This window comes from Ambystoma mexicanum, chromosome 6p, assembly GCF_040938575.1.
Source record: "Ambystoma mexicanum isolate Mex_15411 chromosome 6p, UKY_AmexF1_1, whole genome shotgun sequence".
NCBI classification, from domain to species: Eukaryota; Metazoa; Chordata; class Amphibia; order Caudata; family Ambystomatidae; genus Ambystoma; species Ambystoma mexicanum.
In genome coordinates, this window is record NC_090935.1 from 35,643,690 (window position 1) to 35,669,105 (window position 25,416).

The 25,416-nt window shown below is 44.6% G+C and overlaps 1 protein-coding gene across 1 annotated transcript in view; it reads right to left on the reverse strand.

Annotated features, from left to right (window-relative positions):
- Window positions 1-5,337: 5,337 nt before the first annotated feature.
- Window positions 5,338-25,416, reverse strand: part of LOC138510867 (endonuclease domain-containing 1 protein-like) — a 36,136-nt gene continuing 16,057 nt past the window's right edge. Inside the window, exon 2 of the mRNA XM_069626527.1 lies at window positions 5,338-6,701. Within this exon, the coding sequence (XP_069482628.1) occupies window positions 6,150-6,701 (552 nt within the window). The 3' untranslated portion in view covers window positions 5,338-6,149. The remainder of the gene's footprint in view (window positions 6,702-25,416) is intronic.

Below are 25,416 nucleotides of genomic sequence, written 5' to 3' on the forward strand. Positions count from 1 at the left end.
TGCTGTCCTCACTCCATGATGATCTCCAGGAGAGAGAGGGCATCTAGCTGGTGTCATCACTCCATGAAGCCTCCCAGAGACAGAGGGCGCCTAGCTGCTGTCCTCACTCCATGATAGCCTCCCAGAGACAGATAACACCTAGCTGGTGTCCTCGCTCCATGATAATCTCCAACTACAAGTGGAAGTACAAATTCACCTTTGGTGCAAGCTTGTACTACACAGTAAAGTGGTAGCGATGGCTGAACAGCCAGACATATCTCAAGAGTAAAGTGAGCAGTATCAGAAGTTACACAAAGGACAGCAATTGCTATGGTTCAAACAAACACTGACTCAAGGTTTCTGAGTAAAAGAATATACATTTATTTACACCATCAGTTATAAAACAATTCACTATTATAAAGCAGCAGAAAATCACAATCTTAATATAGTACACAACACTCAATCAATCAGTTCTGCACAAAATTCTGCACAAGTTAAGCTCAAAATGAAATGTGAGCAAAATGGCACTCCAGCAATTTAAAAAGGGAGGGAAAGACAAGGTTATTCAAAATCAAGCAGCACCAGCAAGTAGGTAGGCAGGGCAATCTAGAAAAGGCTTACTACAACTAGGATTCAAATCAATAGGCCTGGGCCAATGTTAATGGTTTACAGTCTTTGCAGAGGATCACGCAGTTCAGAGTAGTTTGCGGTTAAGTCTTTGCCAAGAGTTCAAAACGAAGTTGGTCGGAAGAAAAGTTACTTAAAAGAGTAGAGAAGGACAAGCTCTCGTATTGGCGAAAGATTTAAAATACTTTCACCGCTTTCGGACGAAATGAACAACCGGGTTTGAACAGTACCTTAGAAGAAGAAGAATGCTGTAGCTGAGGCATACGTTCCTGGCAGATCCTACAGGCTCATGGTTCTTGAAGCGACTGTTGGACTGACATGAAGGAGGAAGACTGGAGGGTCCTGCACTGCCCAGGGAAGAAACCAGCAGCAGAGCAACGCAACGAATAAAAGGTGCGCTCCTTAAAACCCAAACAGGGTCCGGCCCTCCTGCCTATCCGGTTCACTGCAGAGGGGCACAGCAAATTTAAACATGGGAGGGAGGCACTGATTGGTGTTTGGCGAACTGGTTGGTCCCACCAGCTCAAGGGAAGAAGATTCCTTGCATATCTTCACTGTCGTCAAAGTGTAGGAGATTCGGACCCACAGCAGAGCTTCACAGGGAGGTTCAGTCGTGGTAGTAGTCCTCTTCCTTCAGCTTCTCTTCGGTTCTCTCGATCGAGTGGCGACTCTGCCTTCCAAGTCCCTGAGACCTGCTTTTTATGCAGTTTTCCCCCATTCACACAGACTGGCTGTCAATCACACAGCATTGTGGCTGTCCTGGCAGGACAGTCACCTAGCCAATCAAACAAGAGTGCGACTTGGGTCTCCAATGAGACCCTGTGCAAGGGGCCTAAAACCCCTCCCTCACATCCTGTCTACCTAGACTCTCAGGCGCCTAAGGAGGGCTTCTGTGCAGAAGCCCACCAAAGGATGGCGAACAAAGGAACCAAACCTGGTTTGGCGTGCAGAGTAAAACACGAGAAAGACCTTTACAAAAAGAAATGGCGAATAAACCCAGCCAGAACCAAATAAAAGTAAATGGGGTCCAGCAGATTAAAGTAACATAGCCTAAAACAGTAACAAGGCTATTTTCATAGACCACGGTAGGAAAAATATGGTAGATACCACTGCCACCAGCCAAATCTTAAAGAAAGGGGAACAAAATAATGTTCAATGAGAAACAGACAAAAAGAGATAACTATTAACCCTTCCAGTCCTCTTTTGGAAGATAGTTTGTACTGGGTTTGTGAGTTTTAAAAAGATTAGTAAAGTTAATGGCAACTTTACATGTTGTGGGAGACAGTAGTCAGTCCCAGAAAATGGAGTTTAAAGTGGGAAGTCTAAAAAGACAACCCTGTGTCACTGCACTAAAGGTGCTGTGTGACACACAGTAAGAAGATGATGCCTATGGAGTTGGTGAGACTCCATATCCATGAATACAAAAGTAAAACACATTGAAAATCATAAGTTCAAAGCCCAAAAATATAGCAAAGCTGCTGAGGGACTCAACAGGTAAGGGAAATTAGCCATTCTGGAGAATTCTCCCTAACAATGGACACTTACTGGGTGTGTGGCAAACAAGCATACCTACACCTCCGGCCATCATGGAGAGGTACCTGTGCCATGGCAATGCTACATTCAGCTTTAATGGTGATTCCGGAGAGCCATGTCCAAGGGTGGAGGGCACCAATTGAAACATCAACAGCACCCCTGCCAGCAACGAAGGAGCCCTCCACGTATGACATCCTGACTGAAGATTTACGGGACAGGGTTTACCGCAAGCGGAGATCATCAAATTATATCTCCAGTAAATCCTCAGACTTCCTGGCAGAAATTCCAGACCAATATCAACTTTTCAATTCCTCAGAGACATGTTTTGCTTCACTTCTTGTGCCAAAACTCTGAGCGCGAACAAACGCAAAATGGCTGCAGATCGTGCACTGGGAATTGATCCAGCTGGCCAACGACACAGAAGAGGGGTTCAACGTTATTAAAGTGGAGCTTTGCACCTGGTACGTCCTGGACCTCCTCACAGCAATGGACGGCGGTGTTTGCCGAAAAATCGGGAGCGCATGCTGTACATTCGTAGCTTCTGCAGATGCAGACAATGGGACCCTGTCTCATGTGATCTCTGCGGTGCACAACTTGGGTGAAAGGATGAGAAAAGAAGGAGGAATCACCCCAAGCAACTGGTTCGATGACATGTTGAATTGGATACCTTCCTGGTTCAGCGTGATGATGAGAATTTTTGTCCCACTCATCGTTTTCCTGTTACTAATTTTTTGTGTGTGTCAGGTAGGGGTTCGTTGTTGCGCAAAATCAATGCCTATTTCCGCTATGATGATGGTGAGGATGGGGCAACCAGCAAGGGTACACACAATGAAGATTGCACGAATACAGACAGGAGAATCTAATCCCCCCAAATACAGGATGACAGCAGTATATCGGTACCCCAGTGCCAGGGTAGATAATTTGTATCACACCACAATAAAGGAACCAAGGGAGCTACAATGGTACAAGGAGGTGTGGGTGGGTCTGGATGGGGATGGGGGAATATACATGACCTGTACTCCTGATGAGTATGCTAGAAGGGGCAAAGGTTTAGGAGGGGTTTGCAGGGCCTGGATCCCAATTAAAGGGACACCTGCTTGGGACGAGGAGGTAATGGAGGCGGAGTACTACCGGAATGCAAACAACGATAAAAAGTAATTTGTTACTTTAGATGTAACGAAAGGGGGGATGTAAGGAAGGAAGAGGACTGGTTCTGACACCGACATCTGTTGACACCAGTACACCTTAACTTTGCATATCTGCAACTTAACCGAGCATGCTAGCCAATATATTTATCACTTGGGATCTTGTGAAGAAGATTTGACAGGAAAGGCAGCTTTTTGAAACAAAATGGCTTTTGCCAAGAAGTAACTCACTTTTCATTTCAAGTCAAAATACAGTTCTTGTGTTTCTGACGGCATTAGTACAACTCAGAACCCACCACTGGTGTTGATGGATTGTCCCGCATATGTACCTAACCTATTTATCCAACTTAACTTTGTGGAAAACTTGACATTTCCAGGCTGAGGCATTATTGCTCGGTTCACTGTTGGAGACTGATTCTGACACCGACATCTGTTGACACCAGTACACCTTAACTTTGCATATCTACAGTTTAACCGAGCATGCTAGCCAATATTTTTATCACTAGGGATCTTGTGAAGAAGATTTGACAGGCAATGCAGCTTTTTTAAACAAAATGACTTTTGCCAAGAAGTAACTCGCTTTCATGTCAAGGCAAAATACAGTTTTTGTGTTTCTGACGGTGTTAGTACTACTCAGAACCCACCACTGGTCTTGATGGAGTGTCCCGCATATGTATCTAACATATTTGTGCAACTTTTTTTGTTGAAAACTTGAAACTTCCAGTCTGAGGTTTATTGCTCGGTTTACTGTTGAAGATTGATTCTGACACTGAAACCAGTACACCTTCATTTTGCATATTTGCAGCTTAACTGAGCCTGCTAGCCAATATATTTATCACTTGGCATCTTGTGAAGAAGATTAGACAAACAAAGCAGCTTTTTTAAAAAAAAAAAGTGACATTGTAGGCCTTACAGCCTCAAAATGTTATTTCATGGTAAGTGTAAGCTCACAGATGGATTTTCAGTATTTTAAGTGTTTCTTTCGCCAAGAAAAATACATTTTAATTTCTGTGTCAGCAGTGACAAAAAGTGTGAAAATGTTCAAAATTGTTATGAGAAACACAAAAAAAAGACTATTCAGGGGAATTAGAACAAGCTGCATTGAATGTATATCTACAAATGTTAAAAATGTGCAGAGGAAAAAAATATAAAGTTTTTGTGTGGAAGGGCTTTTTCGGTACGATGCCATGGAACTCTATGTCGAGTAAAATTTTGGGTTTGTCCCCCTTGGAGCCTCAAAATTTTATTTCATGGTAAGTGAATTTAAAGGAGACGGTTGCAATGGCATGTTACTGAGCTCACAGGTTAATTTTCAGCACTCTTATTGTTTCTTTCGCCAAGAAAAACACATTTTTATTTCTGTGTCAGTAGTGACAAAAAGTGTAAAAATGTTGCAAATTGTTATGAGAAACACAAAAAAAGACTGTATTCACTGGCTTTGGAACAAGCTGCATTGAATGTATATCTCCAAATGTTTAAAGAATGCACAGAAATAATCATTTATTTTTTTGTTGCGTGTACAGGCGTGCACAAGCCCAGTTCCCTCTACACGGACCTCCTTAGGTAATTATATATAAAATGGGATGATTGCATTTACTGTGAGGGGAAGCCGGGTATCAAGGTAAGGATGGTTGCGTGTACAGGTTTGCACATGCCCAGTTCCAAGAGCACAGACCTCCTTTGGCAATTCTATGCAGGATGGTGTGATTGCATTTACTGTGAGAGGAAGCCGAGTGTAGAGGTAAGGATGGCTTTGCGAATGTGGTTGTGCGAGTACTGAAAGGAAAGACATACATAGGCAATGATATATAGGATGGGATGATTGCATTTACTGTGAGGGAGCTGGATCTCAAGGTAAGGATGTCTGTGCCGACTCTGGCTGTGCGCGTACTGGAAGGAGAGACATACCTAGGCAATTACATATATATATAGAATGGCGTGATTGCATTTGCTCGGGTCCTTTACTCAGTGGAAGGATTCTCAGTTGTCAATGGAAATTCTCTACTGACTAACCAGAGCACAGCCAGTTATTGCAGACCAGTTTATTCTCACTAAGCATACAGTTTGGATTCGTGGATACAGTTTGTCAGGAAATAACAGCCATTATTACATGTATATTGCTGATATTATCCATAATCACATGATGCAATAATTAACAGAAATAGTAATAATCACAGGTCATATTCTCATTTCGGTTTGGTACATTAAGGACTGCCATATGTTTATCCTGGCACACAGGTGGGTCCTGACATTGCTGTGCCTGGAGAGCCATGCCAGCTTGATGATGCCTAATGAGGCCAAAACATGCCTGCGGCTGCTTGTGGTCTGATGCTGTAGGGATGGGATCTAGTAATTCGGGATGGACTGGCGCTTTCAGGGTGAGATCAACATGATTTGCGTATTGTCTCTCTGTGTCGGTAACAGCATGGAGGGCTGAAAAGGCATGGTCAGGAGTGCTGCCTGCAGAAGTGCAAGTGGTGTGGATTGGTTCAAGAACTTCCGAGCATTCAGTGCTGCACTCTGCCTGAGCACACTTGAAGGCCTGTGTGAATCCAGTGGCTGTCTAGTCTTGGTGATACGCCCCAGTCTATGCTTCCTGAATCCATCCCTGGGACTGCAAAGATTTGTGTAGGCATTAGGCTTATGGAGTGTGTGTCATCTAGCAGGGACAATATGGCAGTATAGAAGATTCATAAGCTGTATTGGTGGCATTGGAAAGGTTCTACGTCAACTATGCATGCATGTCTCGCCAATATATAAGGGAGGGAGGGGACAGCCAAGGATGGATCTTAAAAGCTGGAGTTAGGACCAGGGCTTGGAATGGGAGTGCAGGAATTGGGGCAATTCCCGTTTTCCACCCCGTCTCTATGTAGAGAATTTGATGAGTGTGTTCTTGGGGCAATCTGTATGGAACAGATGGACGGGCCTGGTTGGGTGAGTGGAGAGTTTCTTCTCCAGGTCTGCTAAGGTGATCGGGTCCACCCTGTTGATCCCACTGTTGTCTGCGATGACGGCCCAGGCCTTCATTCCCCCATTTTGCAGTGTACAGCAGGCCGCAGCCCAGATATAAGCTGGCACATTGACCCGCCCTTTGGAGATGTAGTTGTTTCCCGGGATCGCCCCCACAATGGCATAGGTTCTGGTGCAGTCTGCAGCTTGATGCTTGATTGTATCTTCCTCATAATGTCTCCAAGCCCCCTGGTTGAGTGTGGCATTCTGTGGCACGATGTTGGTTAAGGTGAAGGTGGACATTGAGTCATCTGGGTCATTGTGGTGTAGACTCGGGTTGATGTGCCCTCGATCATACTTTGTGTCCTTGTAATCATCATCTAAAGCCTGGCTAGCCCGAAGCAAATTCCTGTCAATTGTGGTTAGCACTTCATCTTCCATTTCTTTGTTGTATGAATTACCAACGAGCTGAAAAATATAAAAGTAAAACATGTTGTGAGGTATATTGTCAGCTTTAACAAGACACTCAATTTTCATGATTGGAGAATCTATGTTCAAACATTTGCACGTGATGGAGGCAAGTGTGTAAATGGGACCAGGTGGAATGGTTACTCGTTGTCCAACATCAATACAACTACTGCGCACAATCAAAAGGGAGTCAGTGTTGGAACACCTGCACTTTCCTACCATCCTTTTATGCCCTCTAATAACAACACGTACCAACCTACTGTGATCAGTTTTGCAAGCACATGGAGGGAGGACACAATTCTTGAAATGTATGAATGTAATGATAATTACACAGGGGTGATAAATACATAGGAGTGATACATACACAAAGGTAATAGGACTGTATAAGTCATTATTACACCACCAATGTAGTCTCACACTGGGCTTCCTCTTCCCACCTTCGCCTAAAACTTTTCCCTTTAATACTTTTTCATTAAAAGGCTCAGCTAGCAAATCACTTCACTTATTAATAAACAACACTATTTCAATAGGCATACCAGAAAATCTAAAACAACTGCCCCGTCACATGAATGCAGAGCTGCCTAATTTTCAGTTTGCTTCTGTGTGACATTTCCATGTGTAATGTCCTTATGGGTGAGACTTGTGTGACATATGGGGTGGCACTTTGTTGCCAGCTGTAACATTGTTCATTTCAGCTCTCACATGCTTTTAAGCAATGCAAATGTCCATTAAGACCTTTAAAGCAATGGTTCCTACAGACCTAGTGCTCATGGCAGCTCTGAGAGCTACTTTATCAGTCTTCTCTCTGGCATCGCTTCTCCCGCCATCAGGAATAATGTGCAATCACTTATTTGTTGGCAGCACATTGTCTTAATTGTGCAGTTACTGCACAGCCATGTTTGTGTATTCACTTGGATATTTGGTATGCAGTTTGGAAAAAGCTACAAAACATCACCCCTTGACATTAGAAACGTGCACTATGAGACCTTTCCACTCAGAATAAAGTGGCCCTTTTTGGTGCAGATTATCTGCACACAATACCACAGCAGCATGTAGGGGACCACCAACACGAGCGCTTTCATGCCGTGGGGTCCCCATGTGGGGTTTAATCAAAGGCCCCAAACCAACTGAACTTAAGGGCCCACTAGTGGAATGACCTGCCAGCAGTCACAAACCTGCATGCTGAAAATGGGCCTATTTAGGCAGACATTGTGTGTGTCTTTCTGCAGTGGAAATCCAGAGAAAGCTAAAACAAAAACATAATCCGAGTACAGATGGGAAATGCACATCACATTTCTGGCTGACAAATATATGCACTATTTTTCACTGAAACTGTCACACATCAAAATATTTTGCACTGTGACAAATCAGATGCACTTTTCAGCATGAAAACAAATGGCAGATAATTAAAAGTGTTGTTTATTATTGACTGAAAGGAACAGCCAAGTACTTTCAGCTGTCCTCATCAAAAAAAGACAATGCTGTGTGAAAGAAAGAAGAAATCCATTGCAAAAGCAAAGTGAACCCTAATAAGTAAAATTCACAGTATGCCAAAGAAGACTGATGTTAGAAAATGTAATATGTGAGTTCCTTTCAGCCAAGGACAATCTGCAATATGTGAGTTCCTTTCAGCCAAGGACAATCAGTGGGTCTCTGGGCAGAATTTGCAAATTGCTTCCCAGCTGCAAGCCAGGTTCGTGCATCCCAACTGTTTACAACTGCAATACAATGTGGCCTGCCTGAAGGGTGTTGAAAACCAAGTTTCCCCAGACCTGCTGTCTCTAAAGGCAGTTCTGTGCAAGCCAAATGTCCTAGCCAGTGCATGACTGGAATATGGGGAGGGGGATCTCTCTATGTTGCCAAGGCCTACCAAGTATATATGATCGTCAGCCATCAACCTCAAACAACTAACTTCAAACAACAAAGAAGCTAATAAAAACACAGTCCAGGAAGTGTTAGTCACATGCTGACCGGTAATGGCAAATTGCCTGGAGGAAGAGAAGCACATATTTGCACATATGAAGATTCACCCTTAGTTTCAATGGACTGTCACAATTGTTGCATTTTCTCAGAAACCACAAGTTGCACTGCATATATGTATGTTTCATTATTTAGATAATTTCAACTCGATTTGTGGAAATAAAATGCGTCCACCTGCAAATTAGGGCATTGTAATGACCAGCTAAAAGTGGTTCTGGCTACTATGGGCATGTCCCCAATTTCAGAATTGGCGTGCTGGTGGAGAGTAAAATTAGGTATGTGGAGAGCAAATTGCATGTGCATGACTATTATGATTTTTGTAAAAATGGTGGAAAATTGTGAAACACCTGTGCAAAATGGTGCCGAACTGGCTGTTTTATTTAATTTGCCCTGTTTAGCTGAAGCAGAATATATATACATTATGGCAGTTGCCAGTAAATCAGAAAGTTTTGCTACACAGCTACTTTTTGGCTAAAGTTGACATACGGAAAAAAGGGGACATGGCTGTCGTTTTTTTAAAGTCCCCATGAGTAGCTGAAGCAGACTATATATATATATATATGTTATGACAGTTAAGAGTACATTTTTGGCAAAAATGTGACATGGGAACAAAAGGGGGTTTTAAATAGAGGTTGCCATATGTCTGCTCCAGACTCCTAAACCATTCCTTAGAGAGAGGCTGGACTTGGGGGTAGATAGAAGGGTAACTGTCCAATCCTGGTTTTGAGAATTCTTGCAGGGCACCACCCAATAATGTAATCTTGATGGTGTCATCACTGGCATATAAAGTGAATGCACTATGAGAGAAGAGGGCTGCTAAAAATTACCATCTGCTACCGGCAAGGAAACACCAAAGGAGATTGCTGAAATTGCATCTGGGTGGAGCGGTCTTTCGCTGGGGAGGCCTAAAAGCTGATTGGGCCCTATGGTGATGAACTGGGGACCATCCTTGAGAGTGGAATGACCAGACCCCTGCCCTGTCCTCCCAGAGGGTCCTGAAATACAGCTGGCTTTCCTGAACTTTAAACAGAGGTTTACAATGTAAGTAGAATTGAGCTATTTGAAACCAGAGGGTGAGGGAGTCTGCTTGCCTAAAATCGTTTCCCTTTATAGTGGGTGGGGGAAGGGGGAACTGTGTAGATCCATACTTAAAATATCCATTTAATTAATTCCCTTTTGGCAGAACACCACAGGGTGATTTTTGTTCAAACTCAAAATTAACAAAACTCATTCCCAGTGTGCGCTTAAAACTATGGACTGTAATTTAATTGGCTAACCCTATTGAGCGGCTTCCCAAACACAGGCCTTTAAGTAGATGGGGGTCTGAAATCTAGAATTTCGAAACCATCCCAATTTCTTTCTGTCCAGCTTCCCCAACACATGCCTTTAAGTGGAGGGGGGTCTGAAATCTAAAATTCCCAAATCATCCCAATATTTCTGTCGGACTTCCCTAACACAGACCAAAGTAGGAAGGGGTGGGGGTCTGAAAGACAAACTGCTGAATCACCCTGTATTTATTTTAAAGCAAACGTGTGGGTGAAATAAAAATGACCATATGCATTTGTCCAAATCTGTAAACCAAACTGCTAGCCTTTTAAGCATGCAGGAAAATCGAAATTGCACAGCAGTGCATATGTAATTGATTTTGTTTATTGATCAGTATTGATTATTTCTTGAAGTGAAATCCGTATAATGTATAGAATTGTGATTTGTTTTATTCCCAACCAACTTGTGTGATTTATTTATGTAACAAGAAGTTTAATTGTGAGCCACGAAGAAGGGGCGTGTGTCGTTTTAGTGTGATGTCCATTATTTATCATTCAAATAAATACAAATATATTTCCTGTACAATGCCCTGGTTCTTGGCTAATTGGTAGCTCAGAGGGAGGGATCCAAGGGGTATGGGATGGATTGGAAATAGGGCTGAATAAAGAACTGATATTAAAAAGTTTGTTGGGTGACACCTTGATTGGGGAGGGAAGGAACTCCCATGCTGAGGGTGGCCTCTCAATAAACCGTTACACCCTGCATGGTATTTTAAACATTTGCCAGGTGGAAGAGAAAAAGAGAGAGTAAATTGTGGCAAACTCACTTTTACTTTCTTATTTTCCTGTCTGTCTTGTGAAAAAGTATGATTTGCATGCAGCATGTACTAATGGATTCCTACGGAAACCTCATGGTCTTTAGCAGGTGCTAATCCAAGGTGGATTCCAGAAAATGTCACACAGGCGTGAAATGTAAAGCACTGACAAGATGGAGTAGCAATGCACCGCAGCAACCCTATCTCCTCTCTGTGCTCCATCTGCCTTGTCACAGCTTAAAAATGGGCGGGACCATTGAATGGGGTCGTAAAAGCAATGCCCACATTTCATACAGCACTCATTTTAAAATAAGGATGCAAGTCTCCAAATCAGAATAGGCTTCCCTAAACAGAGTCACTTTAGATGTGAACAAGATGTGCTCCTGTCGATAACCCTGGGGTATACTGTTTTTATTTATTTGCTTTTATTTGGTTGCTTGGTTAGACACGTTTAGCAGATGTGCCGTACAGAGAGAAAAAGTACAGACAGGGGTGGCAGCGACTTGCCAGGGCACCTTTCAATAGTTTCAGAGATTGTGAGCCAGGGATAGAAGGGGTAATTTGTTGAAGAAATGCAGGGGTTTTACTAGCTCTGGAAAGATCCAGGGCTACGCTAATGTTGGGATTGTCCGGACTTGGGGCTAGCTAGGCTTTTGGTTGTAGACCCAGAGCTTCTATACAGGGCTACAACCAAAAGACCCGGGACTATATCCCACCCCCCACCCAAGGCCCATTCTAGCGACAACTCTGAGGGACACAGAGACATACAAAACAATTGTGTTCATTTAGGCAGTGTGTTAGTATTGACATGAATACAATGGACGAATATGCAATTGATTAGCGCCAGGGTAAAGCGGACAGAGCAATTGGCAGAGAGGGTTTCAGAGGTAGCCTTTGCTGGCTGCTAGATGGAGTATGAACATGAACCTGGATAAAATGGAAACAATGATCCAATGTTTGAATTCCGTTGCTTCTGCTTGAGGACGGACAACTTAAGTAATAAGGGGCAAGTGAAAAGAAGGAGCTCTGGGGGGTGGCACAGGCAGGTGGGGCACTTTGAGAGTTGAAGAGCAGAGAGCCCAAGTGGGGGAGTGGAAGGAGATGTAATCCATTGCTAGTGGGCTTTTGGGGGCTAGGCCATGGATCGATCAAAGGCCAGGGAGGTCTTATCAATTAAATATATAAAATACTTTTGTGTGTAAACAGTTCCCCTCCATGCAATGTTAGTCATTTACATTACAAAGAGCAACAAACAGGTGCATCTGCGTTCTTACCTGTATGTGATTGTTTTTGCACTTTGTTGAGCAAATTGAATAAACGCTGCCTGAAATGTACATGTTACTGTTAAACGGGAAATCAAATTGTGCCTCCTTCTGATATATATTGGCCTAAGCCTAGTCGCTCTGCGAAGAAAACCACGTTGCAAAATTCCGATTTTTGATCGACTTTGCTGCCATTTTAGGTTCATCCGCCATTTTGATTTCTGTTCATATGTGATTCTCTGTTCTAAAATGGTGGACTGTGTTTCTAACTTGTAACCGAGCCTTCCCGACCTTTGAATCTTGTTAATGGTTAGACTGTCCGAGGTCCAACTGTTTAGACTAGGTAAAGAGACCTTGCCCCGAGAATGACTTGTTGCCCGAGGATTACCTGCACTAACAAGCCTCATCCACGAATATACATTGAGGACTATACTGTGTAAATGTCGAGCGTAGACACTGGCAGAACTGCATTGTGAAGGGATATGTGCTAAGGCTTACTGTTGGAACTGAGAATATCGCCATTGTAACTTGATGGAAATACAAACCTATCCATGTAATCCATGTGCATATTATTGTATGAGCCATAAGTGAACTCGGCACGAACTCTAGACCACAGATTATTAACCTGTAGAGGGGCTGGACACTATTACTGAAATGTATAAATAAGCCGAATGTCTAGATATCCAGCACTCTCACTCCTCACTCTGATGGGCTGGTACTCATTGTGATGTATTGAGAGCCAGATAGCTATCTGTATTTCTGTTTCTTTGTAACTGTACAGTAGATTAAAAGATCTGTGAGTCTTCATAGCCGTGTTTGGTTTATTTCCTTTTGTGGTAGTCAGCTTCGATATTTCCTTGCTTTTACAGATGCCCCCGAACAGGGACCCACAAGATTGATGCCATCTCGTTGAAGTGGTGACATGGCTATCGGACCGGGATCGGACGGTGAGAAAGAGGGCCCCTTCTTGGATGAGACACGATACCTCAACAGTACTGCACGACTCGATCCCTGGACGGTGAGCCCGCAGTCCGAGATGGCATCTTGACGAGGTTCCATATATCGAGCCGGGCAGTTTTGCCGAAATCAGCAACCACGAGGGTCCTTATTTGTCCTTAGTAATCCGATCGGACCTCCTTTAGTTCTTTGATCAGGTGAGTCATTACCTGATTCTTAAGTATCCTGATAATTTGATTTTGGCGCATTGTACTCGCGAGCACAATTACTGACCAGGTAACACCAGAAATCTGACATGCCTGAGAAATTGTCTGCCTGCTTCAGGGCATTATTCCGCAGAGACAGACAATCTTTGGAATTCAGCCATCCGGCGCCACAGGAGGGGTCGCCGGCATGTACTATGTACTGTAAGCATGGCATTGGTAGTGTAGTGTTTAATGATATTTGGCACAGACAAACTAGACATGCTTCCGAGCTTCAGTGGCCAACCAATGGTAGTTTTAAAATTCCTCGTATAGAATCTAGAGTCTATATTGTTAAAGAAAAAAGCTAGACCTGCAGCATTTGATGTATTACAAAATTGGAAGAAAGAAGCTATGCAGCAACTTAAAAGTAGAGAGAAACATGCGCGCCGACACATGTCCGACGCTGAAAAAGCGTTATTATATGATCAAAGTAATCTCATGCTTTATGTATTTACATGACTACTGTAACTAAGATATGAATATCCACTGTAACCAGCGCCACAATGCCCATGGGCTGCTGTGTGCTTAACAAATTTGAATGAATAAATAAATAAATAAATAAATAAACAGTCAAAGTCAGTTAGAAATATGGATAGGGCTTTTCAACTTGGTATTCAGAAAATATATCTGTCTAAGGATTTTCATGTGTCTGATTAATTAATTGACAAGCTTCTAAATGAACGAAGTCCTGGTACCACTGCGCCACCTCCGTATGTTCATATTCCTGTTGCTTTACCTCTTCCTGCTGTTGTTCCTCCTCCCGTGGTAGTTCCTGATTTTCCTATCGTTCCTCCTATTACTCCTCTTCCTCCGGTTTTCGTTCCTCCTCCTATCGTTGCTCCTCCACCTGTACCTCTGCCTTTGCCTACTGTTACGGGTTTAGTAGATTTGTCTTCTGCACCAGTGATAGTACCTTTGTACCGATTGTACAAGATTCTACTACTCTTTCTCTTCCAAGTGGTTCTGTTCCGCTTGTAGTTGATAAGGGAGCTGAATCAAAGATTGTGACTCTCAACACTGTGTCTAAAGAGAGAAAGCATGATTTGACCGCATGGGCTAGACAGTGCATGGAGAAGGGTGAACAATCTGATGTTTTTGCCACACTCTCTAATCTAGAAAGTTTTCCTGAGAAAAATGTTTTTATTGAAGGACTTGGAATTCACTTAGCTGTAATGTGGAACAGGCTGAATGATGTAGGTCTCCCACAAGGGTTGAGGGATCTGAATGTTTTAGCATATTCAAGAGATACTGCAGAGAAAGTATATGAGCACGTCAAAAGGGTTTTTGAGTATAGAAGGGAGTTAGAAAGGTTACGGGATGAAGAAGTTGATGGTGATAGTTTGAGCGCTATTTTTGTACAGAAACGGTTCCTTCCTCTTTGTAAGTCGATGAGTGAGGAAACACACATTTTCACAAAAGATGTGATTAGATGGATTTCAGACATGTCGATATCTCCCATAGAAGTATATGACACGTATAGTCAGTATACGTCAGAAATGCAGAGGAAAGTGATACAGGTTATGGTAGAATACCTGCAGGATGAATGTATAAAAAGAAAGATTTGTGTCCCTCAGAATTATTGAATATTTATAAGAGAGCTTTTTCGTCTGACATTCCTTCAGATGCTTTAGCACTCGATTTAGCTATGTTGCTCAGTAAGCGTTCGGAGTGTCCTATCTCTCAGTTGCCTAAGAGAGAGGTTCCTCCGACATCTGTCCCAAAAGTTGAGGTTCCAGCTAATGCTGCAGCATGTATAGCTGCCTATGACATTCCTGCACATTATGTATCACAGTTTGTTCACGTCCCGTTTTCAAGACAGGAAGTGAACACCATCAGACAATCTATCCCAAATATTAGAAAGAATCCGACAGGGTTCTATAAAGAGATAGAATCTGTCTTGCAGGCGTCAGTATTTACTCTTCCCCACACGCCAGCTGGATGCCTCATCAGCTGTTCTCCTTTCCTTCGGAACAACCGTGTGTTCCGAGGAAATCCCTGCCGCCTGGAGGAGCCACAAAATGGATGCCGTTGCCATGGAGACCTCGACATCAACAACTGCTGCCGCGCAGTTCACTGCCGCAGGCCCAGGCTCCCATTTGCTGTGTCCGCCTGCCCGCCCCTCCCCTCCCCTCCTGCTTTAAATGGAGGGGGAGAGGGCCGAGAGGCGAAGCCGACGAGATAAGGCAAGGAGAAAAGGCCTCCTGTGCTCTTTGCAGCTCCGCTGCGAGCACGCTTCCCCACACGCCAGCTGGATGCCTCATCAGCTGTTCTCCTTTCCTTCGGAACAACCATGTGTTCCGAGGAAATCCCTGCCGCCTGGAGGAGCCACAAAATGGATGCCGTTGCCATGGAGACCTCGACATCAACAACTGCTGCCACGCAGTTCACCGCCGCAGGCCCAGGCTCCCATTTGCTGTGTCCGCCTGCCCACCCCTCCCCTCCTGCTTTAAATGGAGGGGGAGAGGGCCGAGAGGCGAAGCCGACGAGAGAAGGCCAGGAGAAAAGGCCTCCTGTGCTCTTTGCAGCTCTTCGCTGCTCGTCTGCCCGAAACCTATGCCGCACCCAGAAGGTAAGAAGCTCTACCCTTGCAAGCTTCTCTCCAACCCCTGCACCACCTCAAGGCGCTTCAGGTTGCGCGCCCGTACTTTGAAAGCCGCCTTCAGCTCACAGCCCATTCCCACGAGCAGCCGTAATACGCGGCTATGCTCACGCACTGTACAACCCTCCTCACTCGCTGATAAGGCCAGGCACCCCCGCAAAACCTCAAAGCCTGCATCCACCTCAAGTACTACCAACACAGCCACCAACAAAGTACTTAACTTTTCGTATAATTATACCGCCTCCATAACCAATGTGATTACAAATGTGTCCACCAAAGCTGAAAATGTGACCCCCAGTTTAAAATCTGTGATTAGCAATTCTTCTACCACCATTTTGAATGCTAGTGTGCCAAATACTATACCACATGTGTCCACCACCTCTGAAAATGTGACCCCCAGTGTAAAATCTGTGATTAGCAATTCTTCTACCACCATTTTGAATGCTAGTGTGCCAAATGCTATACCACATGTGTCCACCACCTCTGAAAATGTGACCCCCAGTGTAAAATCTGTGATTTGCAATTCTTCTACCACCATTTTGAATGCTAGTGTGCCAAATGCTATACCACATGTGTCCACCACCTCTGAAAATGTGACCCCCAGTGTAAAATCTGTGATTTGCAATACTTCTACCACCATTTTGAATGCTAGTGTACCAAATGCTATACCACATGTGTCCACCACTTCTGAAAATGTGACCCCCAGTATAAAATCTGGGTTGTGCATCTCCCCTAACATCCAGAGCTCAACGCCCCCTCCACCAAACCCTCTCTCATCATGAACCCCCTCTCAGGCACTACTGAACCCCACATGAAATGCGCCATGATTAACGCTAGGTCCATCAATGCCCACGCCCTAGACATACACGACCTACTAACCTCCCACAACCTAGATCTACTCATGATCTCAGAAACATGGCTACATGAGGCCTCCGGCCCGGCACTATCCCTCGCCCTACCCCCTGGCTATTCCATAACTAGACAAGACCGCCTCTCCAAAGGTGGAGGTGTAGCAATTATTGCCAGAGACTCGCTCTCTATCAGAAAGATAGAGAAATCCCTGACCAACAACAACAGCGACTACCTCCAAGTTAAAATAACCCTCTCTCCCCATTGCACCATTACTGTGCACACCATCTACCGCCCTCCAGGTCCAACAGGAGACTTCCAAGCCTCTCTCATCCACCTCCTCTCTGACAACCTCAAAAAACAGTCTAAAGCCATTCTCCTCGGGGATGTCAATCTAGGGCTCCGGGATAGTAAGGACGTAGCAGCCAAATCCCTTGACTCTGCCCTCAATGCTCTAGGCTACAAGAACACCATCCTTAGCCCTACTCACACTCAGGGCAGAACGCTCGACTGGATAGCACAGCATAACTGCCCACTCATCATCACAGGTAACAATCCCACCCCGTGGTCTGACCACCACATCATCACCTTTAGCATCCTCACCACTAGCTCCCCTTCTGCCCCCTTGCCTCAACCGCTCCCACCTTGCCTCACCAGAAGCTCCCGCCAGCTCACTAAGGAAAGGCTACTGCCCTTCCTCCAAGGCCCAGCCTTCAGACCACCTTTTTTATCAGACCCAGAAACACTCGCAACAACCTATGATACTGTCATCAAAGCAGCTATCAACTCCATTGCCCCTCTCAAACCCCGCAAATCCAAACCCACTACCCATTCCAACTCTTGGTTCACCCCTGAGCTCCTCACACTCCGCAACGAGAAAAAAGCCGCACTCACACAGTGGCAAACGCCCCACTCTGAAAAAGACAAGATGATCTTTAAAGCCCTATCCACCAAATACAAAAAGGCAATCACCCAAGCAAAGGCCAAATCCTTTGAATCCAGAATCTCGAAAGCCCAATCTAGCACCAAAGAAATCTTCGCCATTTTCAGAGAGCTCGAGACACCCACTCCCCCCCCCAGAATTTCACCAAAGACAAAGACTGGTGTGACAAAATACAAACGGCCATGCAAACCAAATTAAGCCTCCTCAAAAGCAAAATACTAGCCACTAAACAAGCCCTACCCAATATGCATATCCCTATCCCACCACCTGCCCCGGATGCCCCCCTACCCTTCTCCTTCAAACCCATTCAAGAAAAAGACATCATCAACATTATGAGGAACATCAAGCCCTCTAACTGCAAAGGTGATGCATGCCCAGCCTCCATTATCAAAGACTGCACGGAAGCGCTAGCTCCCTTCCTTACAGCCTTTGTGAATGCCTCCTTTACCACAGGGAAAGTCCCAACCTCCCTCAAGGCTCAAGGAAGCTTGGGTCCACCCTCTTTTGAAAAAACCAACTCTCGATCCCACCTCCCCCAACAACTACAGACCTATCACCACTGTCCCATTCCTCCTCAAAATATTGTACAAAGCAGCCTACTTGCAGGTCCCGCACTTCATTGAAGAGAACAAACTCCTTGGACTCCGCCAATCTGGCTTCCGCCCCAGACACGGGACCGAAACCGCCCTACTTGACTTGAAAAACCAAATGGATGATGCTAGAGACATGGGTAAACCAGCACTTCTCCTACTCCTTGACCTATTTGCGGCCTTCGACCTCGTGGATCATGGCGTCCTATGCCACCACCTTTCCTCCACCGCCAAATTCTCCCCAGAGGCCACAGCTTGGATCACCTCCTTCTTACAAGACAGAACCATGCAAGTATTCTCTGACCTAGCCGCCGCATCACCAACTACTATACTTTGTGGTGTACCCCAAGGCTCCTGTCTCTCCCCCACCCTGTACAACATCTTCACACGACCCCTCTTCCTCATCCTCGACGCTATGGGCATCTCATACACCAAATACGCCGACGACTCCAAGATCCTCCTCACTCTCACAGGTAACTATGACACCGACTCCCTGACCCTCAACAACCTCTACAACACCATCCAAGCCTGGATGGCTGACAACGGACTATGCCTCAACTCTGACAAGACGGAACTCCTCCTGGTAGGTTCCCCCGACACGCTAAAAAACCTAGATGCCCAATTCAGCCACTTCACCATTGACTCCATTAAAATCCCGGTCTCCGATTCTGTCAAAACTCTGGGAGTCTACCTGGACTCCAGCCTATCCATGGATAGACAAGTCAACGCAATAGCATCCGCAGCTGCATATCATGCTAAACTTATCAACGCAATCAGGCCCTTTCTATCCAAAGAGAACTGCACCAACATAGCCAGAGCCATCACCGGCTCCAGGCTAGACTACTGCAATGTACTCTTTCTAGGAACCTCCAACAAAAACTTAGAGAGACTACAAGTAATACAGAACAATGCTCTCCGGGCAGCCCAAGGCATTGCTAAAAGAGAACACATCTCTGAAGCCAGAAAACTAGCCCACTGGCTCCCAATAAAGGAAAGGATCGTATTCAAAGCCCTGACACTGACCCACAAGTGCATTCACTTCACTGCTCCTGCATACCTTTCTCAAAGGATCCACCCTGTCTCCACTACCATGCCAATCAGATCCCCTTACACCAACATGCTCTCTGTGCCACTAGTAAAAAGAGTAAAAGCGGGTGGATCCAGCTTCCCCTATCTCGCGCCCACCCACTGGAATGCCCTACCTCCCACTATCCGTGGCGAGGACTCCCTCACCACCTTCCGCAAAACACTCAAAACTACCCTCTTCACATAAGGACCGACACATCAGCACGAATACTTATCATATATGTTGTAATATATGACCAAATGCAATATTTGTAGCAACAGTATGGTTTCCTGTAGTATTCATAATGTGTCAACAATCGCTATCATGTGTACCATGTAACTAAGTTATTGCAAGTAACAGCGCCTCAATGCCCCAGGGCTGCTTGCGCGCTATATAAATATAAATAAATAAATAAATAAAATATAGATTTGTTATTTCCTGTGATCCTACCCATTGATTTGTGGAAACAGATTAGGACAGTAGATGATATACAAGGGCTAGGGGACACATGGGATAATATGGCTAGACAAGATAGCGAAAGACCAGCTGGTGAGAGACCACCACAGGTAATACTGACTTTGCCTGATAGAAAAGTGACAAAATTGAAAGCCTTAATTCCTGAAAGAAGGATTGTCTGGGAGAAACTTACTGCTTGTATCCAAGGAAAGTCTGAGGGTGCTACCGAATTGTTTAATCGGTTTGAACAAGTGTTTTCAGACTTCAGTGGACAAGATTTGAGCACAGCGTCTGGAAAACGACTATTTGTAGACAAATTTGTGCGTGGATTGTTACCTGACAGCCAGTCGCAAATTATGACTTCTGAGAGTGCTTGGCAAGCAAAGTCTCAGTATGAAGTGTTGCATATGGCTCAGTGTTATGAAAACCGAGTCAATAATGAGACGGAAAGGATTGAAAAGAAAAAGGGAAACTTAAAAACTAAAGTTTTATTGAGGCCCTAGGGGGGGTAGTACACAGTTTAGGGGACAGTATGTTCCACAGAGTAATGCGCCGCTGGGTCCTGTAAATGCGAACCAATGTGCTTATTGCAGACAAGAGGGTCATTGGCGAGCACAATGCCCGATCCTCCAGCAGAGGTCGAATAACACATTTGGTATCATGGGTAGACGATCCGGAGGCCGCCCTGGGACAGGGGGTCCCAGTAGAAGCCAGTTTTCTCAGAATTCACAGCCTTTTTCACAAGACAATCAGTCACCAAGTGTGGATAATAGAAACATTTTTGATCATCCTTCTACTGCATATCTCTCTGAAGACCTTCCTTTTGATGACATACTGTTTCGCTAGGATTGGCCGAAGCAGGGTTTGGAACCAACGCCTATTCCCGTTAATCAGAAAGGTCCCTACTTTGAAATGATAGTGGGAAATAGGAAACATCTATTCTTGATAGATACAGGAGCGCAGAAGTGTTCCAATGACCATTCAGGGGTTCCAAACATTCCACTGTCAGGGCAAACCAATGTTTCTGTAGGGTTTTCTGGTACACCAGTGGTTAGTCCGGTTTCTTCACCGGTACCGATTACACTGGGTCCATTCACGGATTACTGTCCGTTTCTTTTGACAACGAACTGTGGAGAGAATTTGTTGGGGTTGAATCTGTTGAAGGAATTAAATGTGGTAATTCATTGTTCTTCGGATGGAGTGCGTTTGACGATTTCACCACAACAACTTTCTGCCTCTCAGTTCCTGACTAGACCTTTACCGCCGGAATTTAGTGATGTTCCGGAGTGTTTATGGCGATTGATGACAATAATGTTGGTGTTCTACAAATTGAGCTCGTTAAAATCATTTTGAAACAAGGAATAAAGTTGCCACGTATCCCACAGTATAAGATTTCGGTTGATGGCGAGCATGCTTTGAAGTGTATAGTTTCCGATTTTGTCCACCGTGGGGTAATTGAAGAAATTGCAGGTAGTTTGTGCAATAGTGCGATTTTGCCTGTGTATAAGAAAGGAGATAACGCAATTCCTTTCGTTTTATCATTGACTTACGTGCTATCAATAAGATTGTTGCTCCACAATTTCCTATTGTGCCTGATGTAACAACAATATTAACTATGATCCCAGCTTCTGCTACTCATTTTAGTGTCGTAGATCTTAAGAATGCTTTCTTTAGCATTCCTATGCACAAGGATAGCAGATACCCGTTCACGTTCACCCTAGGCGGACGCTCGTTTACATTCCACCCGTGCACCGCAAGGGGACACAGAGAGTCCGAGCATCTGTAGTAGGGCTTTGAAAGAGCAGCTTGATACACTAGAGTTGCCTACCCCCTGTACATTGCTTCAATACGTAGATGATCTTCTTTTAGCTGCTGATTCAGAAAGTGCCTGTAAGGAGGGCACCGTGTTGTTGCTTATTCACCTAGCAAAACATGGACATAAAGCTTCACTCAAAAAGTTTCAATATTGTCGACAGGGCAGGATCTCCTGTCAAAGGAGGGAAGAAGGTTGACGCCTGAACAAATTAAAACCATTTCTAGCATGTCTGTCCCAAATACACAGAAGGAAGTCAGAGCCCTGATAGGAATGGCTTCTTACTGTAGGCAGTGGATCCCCAACTTCTCACTAGTGATTAAGCCAATGTTGGCTTTGACAAAGAAGGGCATTTCTTTGCCATTGCTGTGGAACTTGGAACACCAGAAAGCGTTTGATCTGCTCAAGACTGCACTGTGTTCAGCACCAGTTTTGGGCACACCAAATTATGAAAAGTCCTTCGAGTTGTATGTGCATGAACGTGATGGATGTGCTTTGGCTGTAACAACGCAGGAACATGAAGGGAAGAATAACCCGTGCGGTTACTTTTCTTCCGCCCTTGATCCTGTTGCATGCGCTTTGCCAAGATGTTTGAGAGCTCTCGCTGCTGCTGCGTCTGTAAAGCAGAGCGAGGGTATGGTCCTAGGCCATGCTTTAACCTTGTTGGTACCTCACTCTGTAGATGTTCTATTAAATAGAACACAAACACAACACCTCACCTCCGCGCGATTAACGAGATATGAACTGATCTTGTTTGCACCGCATATTCAAATAAAGAGGTGTTGTGTATTGAATCCAGCTGAACTATTACCTTTCCCGCAAGGTACCGCTTGCAGTGACAAAATGTCACATGACTGCCTTTACACCACAGAACAAGAGACTAAACGCAGGATCGATCTGAAAGATACACCTTTAAACGACCCACAAGGGGAGCTGTTTTGCGATGGCTCCTGTTTCAAACTTCTGGATGGCACATCCCCGGCTGCTTATGCCATCACCACACTAAGCACGATTGTGGAAACCAAAAGAATTTCGAATAACTCCGCGCATGCTGCAGAGATTATTGCATTGACTCGAGCTTGTGAACTTTCCGAAGGGCTTAGAGTAAACATATATACTGATAATCAGTATACTTTTGGGGTAGTTCACAACTTCGGTAGACATTGGGTAGAACGAGGTTTCTTGATCTCACATGGAACGAAGATCCAATATGGCTCCTTGATAGTGCGGTTACTTTCAGCGCTTGCACTTCCCACTCAGTTAGTATTCATGAAATGCACAGCGCATCAGAAAATCATAAATGATGTAGGAAAAGGGAACGCTTTCGCTGACCAGATAGCCAAACAAACTGCCACTGATCTCTATTCAGATATGTACACTACAAGGGAAGCCACAAATGTTTGTACCATAGATGAAGGTATTGAATCTGTAAAGAATATCTAAGCCGATGTCACTTTAGAAGAAAATAAGCAATGGGCCGAGGGTTGGCGAGGTTGGATGATGATGGGTGTTGGGTGGATAAGTTAGAGGGAAAATGGTTGCTGCCAGATGCGTACATTACTATGATGGTCGCAATGGCTCATGGGCCCACCCACATCTGTGCAAGGAAGATTTGTAAAATGTTAGAAAATGTCTGGGTGAACGATAAAATCTCAAAAACAGCTGAGCGTTTTGTCCAAAGTTGCATGATCTGTCTACAATATGGGAAAGGGCACATCGACACCAAGGGGTAGTTTTGGTCCACCTTCCGTCCCCTTTGAAATCATCCACTTGACTTTATTGAAATGGAGCATTGTAACAATTTTAAGTTTGTTTTGGTTGTTATTTGCGCCTTTAGTAAATAGGTTGAAGCCTTTCCTATGAAAGACGCTACAGCAATGACAACGGCGAAAAACATGCTTAAGGAATATTTTCCTAGGTTTGGTTTTCCAAGGGTCATCTGGTCGGACAATGGTCCACATTTTATCTTTGCTGTAATTCTGCAGATATGCGCAGGATTACAGATCGATAAACGGTTCCATTCGGCTAGACATGCACAGAGTGCTGGATTGGTAGAGACACAATGGAATTTTGAAAAACAAACTCGCTAAGACGTGTGCCGGCACAAAATTGAAATGGCCTTACCGATAGTGTTATTGTCAATGCGCACCACCCCACAGACTAACACTGGGCTCTCCCCATACGAGGTGGTCATGGGTAGGCCAGCTAACATTTAGAACGTCCCAAAGCCCCGGGCCCTGAGGGATATTGAACATGTACTTCTTTCTGACTACTGTGACCTGTTAACTAAAAATCTGTATTTGATTTACCAACAGGTGCGAGAAGCCCTTCCGGTAAAGTACGAGGGGCCAGGTCACAGTATCCGAACTGGGTAGTGGGTGCTCCTGAAAGCGTTTGAACGAGCATCCTGTCTCGCACCCCAGGTGAAGAGGCCACACCAGGTCCTCCTGGCCGCACAGACGGCGGTTCGGGTGGAAGGCAAGAGGCACTGAATACATGCGTCGCATGTCAAGAGGATTCCCTTCCCTTTGCCACACGATACTGAAGATACGGAAAATCTTACCTGCTCTGCTCCCAACGATCACTCAGCATTGAGCAGTACTGAGAGTGTTTCGGAGACACTCCCTGAGCCTGTGGGGCCTGGGGAAACAGCCGCTTCATCTCCACACACTCCTACAAATCCTTTTTCACCACTGTTAGGTTCTGTTGTGAATTCACTACTTCCATCAGGAAGCAATGACACGTTGTTTGCAGATCACACCGTACCAGGAGTCACAAGGTACAATCTGCATCCACGGAGCTAGACTTACTGCACGGTTCGGCTGTGCCACCAGGAAAATCACCATAGGGCTTGTCTTTTGCCCTGTCTTTTGCATACAAAGGAAAGTTGTTGGGCAGGGATAGGGAAGGACTAAGAAAACGCACGATCAGGAGATCGCCAACAAATGAACTCCAGAGCTTTCCGTTTCGAAGGAACAATGCCTGCTATCGCCTCTACCCATACGGAACAAATAAGTGACTATGTGGCCAGTAAAAACAATGGACGATCGAATATGTGGTCTTTTAGAACGTTTTGTTTTCTTTTAAACATGCTAACCGGTTTAACAATACTAATTGCTTTGGGATTTTGGTACATGGAAGAAATACGTCCGTTTGAAATACTTTTGCCCACTGAAAATGTACCCACTGTATCTACACCTTTCGTGCCTCTGCACACTCTATCTCCTAGAGACTCTCAACACAGACAGAGTTACCACAATAACACACTACTGCTTATAATGAATGCAACACATGCCATTTTGAACAGGTCTAATTGCTGGGTCTGCTCTCATTTACCGCAACATGGAGACAAAGGGTTGGGCTGGTATATTCATCCTTTGCCTCTAACTATTGCATGTTATGCTTCTCTAAGGGCACTATTCTTTGGCTGATGGAATGATAGCATCTTGGAGAACTTTGATGGAACGAATTTGAATGAATTTGAAAAACGCGTTTTAAAGCCCCTGGGATGCTCACTTTTCACAAATAGAAGCAAGCTTAATGTTGCTTCCATTAGGCCTTCTGAAAGACTGTGTCGACCTTTTCAATTTCTGATCTCTTTCAAGATGGCTCCTATAGGCAATAGGGATGCCACGCCATCTTCCTACACTGTTAACCATAGTCCCGACTCAGTTTCTTTCTGCATACAGAGGAATGGTACTCAGTCAATGTGTGATTTCAAGGGGTTGCACCAATGTTGCGAACTTGACCAGTGAGGACAGACCTTTGTATGTAGGCGAACCTGTTTACTTTGTTTGCGGTAATGAAGCTTTCCCATGGTTACCTAGGGATTGGCAGGGAAACTGTTATTTAGGAATTTTGTTACCAGGGGTATT